This window comes from Fundulus heteroclitus, unplaced genomic scaffold (assembly GCF_011125445.2).
Source record: "Fundulus heteroclitus isolate FHET01 unplaced genomic scaffold, MU-UCD_Fhet_4.1 scaffold_69, whole genome shotgun sequence".
NCBI lineage: Eukaryota > Metazoa > Chordata > Actinopteri > Cyprinodontiformes > Fundulidae > Fundulus > Fundulus heteroclitus.
Window position 1 is genome coordinate 461,531 of NW_023397132.1, and position 10,789 is coordinate 472,319.

General features: G+C 38.7%; 1 protein-coding gene across 1 annotated transcript; it reads right to left on the reverse strand.

Moving 5' to 3' along the window:
* Positions 1-4,573: 4,573 nt before the first annotated feature.
* LOC118561677 (uncharacterized protein C14orf93-like) lies at positions 4,574-10,349 on the reverse strand. Its single transcript, XM_036133885.1, has 5 exons — positions 10,273-10,349; positions 9,946-10,043; positions 9,732-9,850; positions 9,404-9,623; positions 4,574-4,584 (listed from the first exon to the last, which is right to left on the reverse strand). The coding sequence occupies exons 1-5, from the start codon at positions 10,347-10,349 to the stop codon at positions 4,574-4,576; spliced, it is 525 nt and encodes a 174-aa protein (XP_035989778.1).
* Between the last annotated feature and the right edge of the window lie 440 nt (positions 10,350-10,789).

Genomic DNA, 10,789 nt, shown 5'->3' on the forward strand with positions numbered 1-10,789 from the left:
TTTCTGAGTTCGAGGGATAATCAAGCTGAAAATGGCCAATTGCAGTCACCAGCAGATCTTTTAAGGCATCTCCAGGCTGAAGATGGCTTTCTAAAGCAGGAAAATTACTATTTATTTCAGTATCTTCTTGTTTTTCTATGTGCTCCCTAAGAAAGCATTACAGAGCCCTCTACTGCTTTGAACAAAAGTTGCTAAAAAGTTCCAAATGATCACAATTTACTTTGGCTGCTGGTCATTTCCTTTGACTTAATGGCCCAACGTACTGTGCCTTGTGTGATGGAAATAGCTTGGTGTCCATCAGTGTATCAGAATGGAATATAACCATGATGCCCTTTGGCCTTGAGCCACAGCGTGAGTAAAGAAATACACGCACACATACACCTGCACTGTATTGTGAGGTCAATGCTATACAATCACAGTTAAGTCAATGCCTACATTTGTGATCCACCATAGAACTAAAAAGAAGAGGGGTTAATTCACTGTTTGTAACGTTATATTTGCAGGGCTTTTTAACACACAAAAGGAGGCGCCAATTTGAACTGCCTTTTTAACCATGACACCCAGCAGCTCAACACATTATATATTTATCAACATAGGAAATAATTAGTTCACCAAGATGATTTCTTAAGGGAATAAAATAAAATAAATTAGCACTCTTTTATGACTGCCGCCTTGTTTTTTTAAAACTGTGCAAGGCGTGGAGCACAACCAGCTCAACTTCCTCGTGCCTCGTTTGCTCTTTTTGTCTTTGTTTTTGCTCAATGAAAAACGTAATTGGACAAAAGACCCCGAGATGGCAAATAGAAGGACAAACCAAGAAAAGCAGGACTAGATGTGAGGTTGATGTGACCTGTAGGAGAGAGCAGGCTCTGTGTTCAGTCATGTAGTCTTGGCCACTTGAGGTATTTTTCAGGGGTAGCCAAACTGAGGTCATGCACCTTTTTCATATTGCTGGTAAATGTTTCATGGGCCACAGAGCACGGGAGTGAATAAATGTAATTTCAAAAACATAAATGCAGCCCTGTGCGTGTGGAAAAAGGGCGAAGATGAGCTACGACTCCCACTGCCAATGTGTTAGCGGTGAGACATTACCACCCAGCCTGGGTTTGTGTTTAATCACTCTCTGACTCATATGCCATCTATGATCCTCATCAAAATGTTTACTATAAGCGAAACTTTCTGCGCAAAGCAATCGCCAGAACTGTTACTAGTCACAATCTGTCTGTGTGCATATGTCATGAAAAGGAATTGGGATTGTTTGCCTAATAGCACGTATAAAAGGGAACTGCAGAACAGTTAACGGGTGAAAATAAAATATACTTTGCAAAGCTACACTTGTTCTCTCCAACTTGATATCAAGGGTGTAGCAATACAGTTACTGATAGTTCCCGTCCCTGACTTTAAACAAAATTTATTCCAGCTTACCACACATATTTTCTAAAGGATTTAGGTCTGGAAACTAAGAAATGCCACTAAATGCTCCAATAATAACCATACTTTAATGTCATATAAGACGCGACCAGCATTATTTAAAACATTCTGGTGTATTAGTAAACTCCACGATAGTCACGACACACACTAACAAGGTTCAAGAGAAAAAGGCCACTACATTACATACCCTAAACCATATTTAGCAATGGGAATGAGGCGCATTTCCCTCATCTGCTTTGACCAACCTGGAGTGCTTTTTACCGTTATTAAAATTTAGCACAGCACACAGCCACGGCCATTTCCATTTTATAAATTTTTTTTTTTTGCAATCTTAATCAGCGATGAAAACAGCTGATATTTCAACAGCATTGTCTGTGTGTATTCCCTACATATTGTAAATCTTAACTAAACTTTAAGATTTCCAAAAGCTACCAACATTTCCAAATTCAACATGTTTGATAACAGAGGATGACATCATAAAACAATTATTAGCTTTTTATATCTCAGTTTCTTGTGACTAACTGATAATAAAAATACCAAACGTTGAGTTTCCTTTACTCAGTAACACACATGTTGCAATACGATTATCATCAGTTTGTTTCTGAAAAGCTCAATGTTACCCTCATATGGTTCCAGTTAAAATCACCATATAGTTAATCAAACTCCACATATTTAAGTTTATTTTCAGAAAAGGCTTATGAAAAACCAACACGATGGTAAATAGCACCTCCTGATTTCAGATGCCACTCCTCATTGCGGCCATCCTTCTCACTGGCCAGGTAAATACAGGTCCTCATCGAGCCTTGTTTGTTCCAGTTCCCTTATTTTTTTTTCCCATTTCTGCTCTTGCTATAGATGTGGGCAGGCTAAGGTGTGTAGTTTTCCTTGAACATCAAGGTCCCTTACCATTCCCATTTTGAGGAGTGGCTAAACGCACTGGGTCCCCTTATCATGTTATATTTATACAACAAGGATGTTATGAATTACTAACAGTTAAAAGAGTAAAGCAACCAAAAAATGCCACAGAGAGCCTTGATGCATATTAATATGTATTAAAAAAATAAACTAAGTGACACTGCCGCATTACAGACACCAGCTGAAATATCCCTCCGCCTCATAACTGAAAGGTGAAAAAACTAATGTTTTTTTTTTCACTTTTACCCGATGTTTTGCAACATCCAACTGCCATGCACTTGGGCATTGTTGCTTCAACAATAGCTCTCGCAAATTTCAATGGTGAGGTCCTCTCGAAATCCGAAATAATTGTTGTTGATCGCAGCTGTGTACAACAGTTCCTATTGAATTAGCTTGTGGAGTGCAGGGCCTCTCCGCTAAGAAACGTCACAGGATGTGATGTCAGGCGGCCATTATTGCCCAAATATGGGCAATGATGGCCGCCCCAGTATCGGTGATCGCGATGACAATTTATGTTTTTATTTCTTTACTGATTAACGCTAAATTCATCACCACAAACGTATTAGTTTTAGGTTTAGGTAATGATCCACTGATTTTTCCTTGTTGACCGGACTTTCCCTTTAAATCATTTCCTGCTTCATCGTCTCCTCGTGATCGCTTTGACGCATTGTGGTATCACTGACTAATCGCGTCACGTTGTAATAATGCGAGACCTGAGCTGTGAGCATTTCAAATTCATGCTCGGATATCCAGAGTCTCGACCGCCGCGCCGGCGTCAGCGCGTTCTAGATGACAGGTACTGGCTATTAATTTTAATTCTATAAAGGATGTTTAAAATTTCGGGCTCTAAAAAAATTATTTTGTTCTCCAAAAGGGGGGGTTCCCGCGCTCCCCTCGCGCCTCCGCCTGTATCCACCACTGACATCAGGGTATAAACATGTTGAGTGGCCTAACCCAGAAGCAATAGACTGTAGAGAGGTGAGAGATATTTGTAGGTATTTATATAACCAAATACCCAAAACCAGTTCCAGTAAGTGTTTTAACAGACAATCCGAAGACTTGAAGACCAGTTATTTATTCTTCTCCCAACAATATGGTGACATTTACATCTTGAAAACATATGAGGATAGAACGTCTTCATTTTTTTTTTTTTGCTGACTGAGACCAAAACATAGTTTAAGGTAGTCTGTGGCAGTTTAAGGTGAGAATAGAGGTGATTGCCCAACTAGTTAGTTAAGCTTCATTTTGTTATTAATTGCTTAATTTATTCATCCATGTGAGGGGCTATTGATCTATTACCTGCAGCAATAGAAGCTGTGAATGAGCTGTGTAAGCGGTGCCGTGGACGGTACCAAACAGCTTCTATCCATCTGAACAAAAGACTCACCTCGAGGGGATCAAAAGAGAGTCCTCTAGATTGCACTGTCCACTTAATTTGGAGAGCTGAAATTATTCTTTTTAGAATATCAAAGCCTTTCAGAAGGACCAGCAGTCTCAAAAGGCCTAAACGTATCAAGCCATTTTCCTTTTGAGCATATTCAGCTCTCATTCGGAGAATGTTCAGTTGTATAACCTCCTAATATTGAAACATCCTGTATCACAACGTTTCGTTCCTTAAATGTGTCCTTTTTGAGAAAAAAAATAAGACTTAAACTAGTGTTTATTTGCAAAGATTTGGTCTTTTACCTTTATTTAGCAAAACTTATGTGAGTGAGACTTTAGCTGCAGTGGGTAACCACATTCATCATTTTTAAGTAGTTGTTTTTAGAGCGTAAAGTCTGGATGTAGGGTGTAAGAGGGTTATTGGGTGTTTGATAGTCAATCAACTAGTCACCTTTTTCTCAGTCTCTTTCTCTCGCAGTCTGCTGCCATACATTTGTCATTTTTCTGCCTCCTCCAGCTCTGTCCTCCCATTTTCTTCTCGCCCGCTCACTTTCTCTTATGTAAGTACTTCTCATTAATCACAGCCCAGCTCCAACTACTAAGACTTGTATGGATTTTTGTCAAATTGCTTCTGCCACATAAATCTAGTACATATAAATTTGTGTGCATTCAACTCTCAACTGATGTGTGATTAATGGTTGCGAGTACATTTGCCCGTTCCACTGCAGTTTGTTTGGCCTCACAACTGGCGAGCATTCATACCTCATGCTTGGCAAGGGATCACGTCATCGGCTTATTTGTTGCTGCAAGTCATTGTGGGAAATCTATCACACGACAGCAGGGGTCACGGGCAGTCTGGTGGATAATAACAGAAGACCTGGGTGCACTGAAACGATGTCACTCAAACCTCCACTGTGTCCATCCACATATTGATTTCCTGTTCATCTCTGTCGAAGTATGGAAAGGAAAACTGAATGAATTCATGGCACAATTGTACATGTATGTATTTAGATTTCACTACATTAACAGGCAGCTTGTTCACAACAATTGGAGAGATGTTAATCAGTACCACACAGATTGACTGAGTTTTTCGAGGAGCTTGGGTTTTGGATGGAGCTGCATACCCTCTGTAATTGTCAGTCAATTGTAACTTTTAATATTTGTTAATATTGCTTTATTCTTATTTTGCTGATTGATCTGTACATTGTCCTTGAGTGCTCTGAAAGGTGCTTTTAAATAAAATGTCTTATTATTATTATTATTATTATTATTATTATTATTACTATTAGTAGTAGTAGTAGTATGGAATAAGTGAAAACACAAGTAAGTAAAATGTGTTTGTGGGACAGGTAAAATAAGTAATTTAATTAATTCGGTACAAAATAAAGAGTGTACATGAACATAAGGAAGTTAGTTACTTGAAAGTAAATAGGTTTAAAAGTAGGTGAGTAAATAGGTAATTAATAGACAAATGAATAATGAAACAATTATGTAATGAAGTATATAAGTATCAATCAATCACTTTATTTATTTTGGTAAATTGTCCACATTAAACACAAGTAACAGCAAAAGAAAAAAAAGTATAAGTAAGTTATATATATAAGTATATATAAGTAAGTTAAAACTTACTTATATACTTCACTGAAATTATTTTCAATCGTTTAATTTTAATAATGTTACATTTAAGAATGCCAAAATATTCCATTGGAGTTACTTGCGAAGCGATGTTGATCAATGTTTTCAAACTAACTAAATATACTCATAGGTATCGTTTTTGCCTTAAAAATATCCAGTATATGTTCCCAGAACAAATTTGAGAGGTGGAATAAAATCTTTGATGCAATACCTTTGCGAAATGTAAACAATAAGAACAATAAAAAGGTGTAGTATCCATAGCATCCCACACTGTCATGACACTGAATCCCTAAAATGATGCTGTTCCTCTGTAATCCAATACACTTTTCAAGTGTAAGTCAAGACTAAGGACTTAAGTGCTTCATGGGATTTTCTGATTGTGAAGAATTGGGCTTCTTATTCCAGGGCAAATGCCATAAAGCCATACAAAATTGGTACAAAATGTGGAAATAAAATTACTTTCACACTTTGAAAACTAACACAGCAAGGCAAATAAATAAATAATAGAAAAATCTCTACATCAGCAGAATGCTGCTACCTGTGGCTACGACAAAAAGGGATCCTGAAGACTCTCAGCTCACCTGGTACACTGTCATTAAGGAAAATCCTCAAGAGGTCTCTTTGGTTTGTTTCCATGGATTGAAAATCAAGATGAAGTCTTCCAGGAACAACCCTTGTTATTCTCTTCATCATCAGTTGTGTAGTTTGAATTAGAAAAAGAAAATGCCATTTTGATTCATAACCCATACTCTAATTTCTTCTTCTGAAGAACAGTGAGGGCAATCGCCCCCTGATGGGAGACTGCAGTCCAGTGCTTCAAAATCACCCCCACTGTTACTATCCCGTCATACGTTACAATCACCTTAATGTTACTGCCTACTGCACACTGTCATCTCTGAATATTTAAATGCACATTTCTGGGAAAGAAGCCTCAATCATCATTGTTCAATAAGCACCGTACTACCTGATTATCTTTATCTGTGATATTCCTGAATGCTAAAAAAATAAAATAAAACATATAACCCTTGTTCATTGCATGTTTGTTTGTGAGGTTTTTTTTTTTCCTTCATTATGTGTAATGTGAACCGGAGTAGCCAAAGAGAAATTTTGCTGTAGTGATACATAAAAAATTAAAAAAAAAAATCCGACTCTAATTTAATAGAAGAACACAGCGGAGGGCAGACACAACGTCTTAAAAATGCTAAAACACAGCAGCAGTAGAGTGATGCTTTGGGTAAACATGCATGTGCAAATTCTCAGTCATCAGGGTAAACAATTAGCATATGTTGAGAAAATGTAAGCTTCATGATTAAGGAAATCAAATACTACTGTGATACAGCAATTCTTCATCATGTCGAAAAGCTGGCAAAAAATATGGAACTTACAGTAACTGTGTTTACTGTTATCAAACAGTGAAAAATATTCAATATATTTAAAATCTTTAAATGTTTTAAATAACTTATATAGTCACTTGGTAATCAGGTAAAAAAAAATTCTGCAGCCAGAACTGTAATCTAATAATTACTTAACTAGATACACCGAGTTAGTTCCACATGAGTGCCAAAACTTCCCTCTATTTAAAAAAAAGAAAAAAAAAATCATTATGGAATCCCACTTGGAAATGTTGACATCAGCTTATAAAACATGATCACAGGTAGAATCTGTACCATATGTGTCCATCTCCACTGCGAAGGCAATAAAATTACCCCAAACAACACCACCCTCGAGGGTGCAATTGCAGGAAAAAAAATAAACCGCAGAGAGAATTTATGTGATCACAATTAAATCAGCGTTATTGCAGGAGTTTCCTCATGAACTTGTTTATTTGTTCCAAACCAAACGCATAAAAAAAACTCGGCCCTCACTCCCTTTGCGCATTCATAAAATAAACATGAAATAGAAATCAATTCAACAGAGCCCTAACTGCTATTCCTCGGATGCCATTTCCCATGGTTGTGTGGGAAAATAAAATTTAAAGACAATAAAAACGTCATAAATTGTGGATATCAAACGCTTTCCTCCAAGGTTTATGGTTGAATTCCCCTCGCTGATGTGATTTTAAATCGTTATTTCACACCAGTGAGCATGAAAAGGAATTATAATTTATATTACAGTGGCATGCTTTGTGTTTCATACTATAGAGGTGATCAATGATTTCATTAATTAGCTCCACATATTTGAGCTTTGGGAACATTATTTTTTATTCCCTCTCCATCCTCTGTGTGCTCTGTGCTACATCAACGCTGCATCCGTTTTATCCTTGCACCCCTGCAGTTTTATATGCCCGTCAATCCCAAGCTATCAGGTGCAGTTGCCACACACAGTCGTCAAAAATTTAACCTCATATTAATTTGAGTCTTTTAACAATTTAGTAGGATCCCTATATCTTCGGGGCAACTGGCCATCTAGCAAACAACCTCAATCAAAAACAAAAACTGGGGGCATGAATTTAATGTTGGTTTGTGTGATGTCCACACAGGGTCAACAATATTCATACAGGCTCAATACATACATAAAGATAGGTAGAGATACTCCAACTAATGTTTACATAGATGGTTCTTGGAAGTTGCAGAAAACGGTATCCTTTCTGAGCCATCAAGGAGCTTAAAGCTGCAATAGGTAACTTTTGTAGAAGCATAATTTTTTACATGTTTGTTAAAAACCGTCACAATGCCCCGACAGTGAAGTATGAGACAGATATTCTGTGGAAAAAAATAAAGCTCGTCTGGCTCCTCCTAGTCGTCCTACTGCCATTTGCTGAAATGCACCGATCCAGGACAGAAACAACCAATCAGAGCCTGGGTGAAGTCTGGCTCTGGTTGTTTTTTAGCCGTGTCAGTCACTCTCGTGTACGTGCTGCTCACACCCCCTCCCCAGCACAGCACTACCATCACACACGCTCTAGATTGCTGGTGGGCTGCAGTTGTGTGGAGAAACAAGCTGCTTTACAGGAAAACTGACAATTTCTGTAATGAATCAGAGGCAGGGGACTCAAAATTCAGCAAGACCAGCAGAGATTCAGATCAGGTTCTTTATGAACAAAAATCAAAGACTGGGGCAAAAACCAAAAAGACCTCACAACCAAAAGACGGCACAAAAATAAACAGATTATCTGGACAGGCAGGGCAGGAACAGACAGAAACAGGGTGGCTCAGATCACTGGAGACAAGGGGTCAAAAATCCAAAAGAAAACCAATAAACAGAAACTTGCAGAAGGAGACTCACCCATACTCAAACAGACGACCTCACTGCATGAAAAGTGAGATTTTCGTCCCCGTAAACTACCGCAGATCTCCCTAATTTTCGGCAGTTAACGACAATTTGCAACCCGTGCTTGTCGCCGTTTTCAGTGCCACAAATTGTCGGAACCGGACTCTGACGTATGTGGAGAGCGATCAGCTGCACTAATGGCCCTAATTAGCATATGAATGCAGCGAACCCGCGCGGCTGGCCAGGTCTGGCTTGAATAACCTACTCAGTATTGGCTGAAACCACTTTTTTTAAATAAGTAAAATCGCTCCTGATTGGCAGCAAAACCACACGTGGCCAGTGCAGGCCAGAATGTTCTTACTCAGTATTGGCTGAAACCATTATTTTCAAACTAGTAAAATCACTCGTGATTGGTTGGTTTATATATATATATATATATATATATATATATATATATATATATATATATATATATATATATATATATATATATATATATATATATATATATATATATATATATATATATATATATATTTTTATGCTGTATATTCATGTTATCTTATGTAGGCTACTACACTATCATTAGGCTACCTTCAAGGACATGAATGAATTTATACAGGAAATTAACATTTGCCAGGAAGATGTTTATGCAAAGAAAGAGCTTTATTAAAAAAACACACACACACACACAACTATATACAACGCGAGGATCTTCCCACACATGCGTATCCAAAAAACTACAACTCCGTGAACTGTCCGTTTGCCTCCTCGGGGTTGTAGGCAACTGCTGGCGGCGTTCTTTCCGAGGGAGGTCCGATGTGCAGACGCCTGCTGTGCATGGCTTTGTACTTCGGCGTCGCCTCTAACCGGGACTGCAGCTTCACACAGAGTTCAGAGAGATCCGGCCTACGAAATGACGGCGGTACAATCCATCCAGAGACCCCGCCAACGACGCCATCTTCCTCGTCAGACATGAGGTCGACGGTGGCGGACATCCAGAGTTCCACTTCCTCATCAGCTAGCACGCTCTGCCTCGATTCCTGCAGCTGTAAAAAACAAAACAATGAATCAGTATTATGCGATGGGATGCACTGCGTATGGACACAACACATCTATCAATGCACCTGAAAAATAGTCACCAAATAAAGTCTTACCCTCTTTCTTCTCGCTCGACTCCGAGCTGAATTCTTGGCAGCTTCCGCCCGCATTGAGTTCTCTGGCTGCGTATATCTGAAGCTCCTGCGTACCGTCTCGTAATACGTCTTACAGGCGGCTGGAAAACATAAATGAGAGTGGTATGAATAAAAACCAAACGCAAGTCACAGTAACATTAAAAACAAGGGAGAAACAGTAAAACAAGTCCCTTACACACAATGTCGTCTTTATCAATATAGTGTAAATCGAGGCTTGCAGTTATTGCTCCGAGCAGATAGGAGGTAACTGCCTCATTATGACGCGTGCTTAGTCTGTGAAAACAAAATGTACAGTTATGATCGGTATCTATCCGTATCTATTTCCTTTTATCGCAGAATGAAAGCATATTCTTTAAATCTTACCCTTGCGCCGGTTCATAGCGCCTGCAATTTGTCTCCGAGTTGTGAAGACGGCGTACTGTAAATCACAAAAAATACACCCTTAGCTTTGGGTTATGGCTAGGCTACTTTTAGCTTAGCTAGCAGTCAAATATATTCTTACCGCAAGCTTTTGTGCATCCGTCTTCTCTTCTTGGAGTTAGTCTCTCCCGCACAGTTCTTCGACTGCAGCGCCGCCATCTTGTCCTCTATGGACAGCAACCTGGAGTTTACCGAATTCTGCAGTTGAGTGAACCTCTCATTCATGTCGGCAGTATGTTGAGTAAGCTGACGAGACAGTCCACTGATAGCAATCAGCAGTTTCTTCTCGTCAGTCTGCGGACTGGCTGAAAGTTGTGGATCGCGTCCTAGAGGAGTTGAACGCGAGACGTTGTCCGGCATACCAGTAAAATCCAAACACAGTAAAGTCGTCGTCTTCTTCTTCTTCTTCTTTAGGATTTAACGACAGCTTGCATCCATAGTTGTTGCATTACTGCCATCTATTGGATCCTAATATATATCCTTCAAATCCTTATGATCCCAGGAAAAAAAAAAAAAAAAAACGAAAAATCTTTGTACATCCCTTTTCTATACTTAATAATGCAGATAATGAATCACTACAAATTATTATTTTATTTATA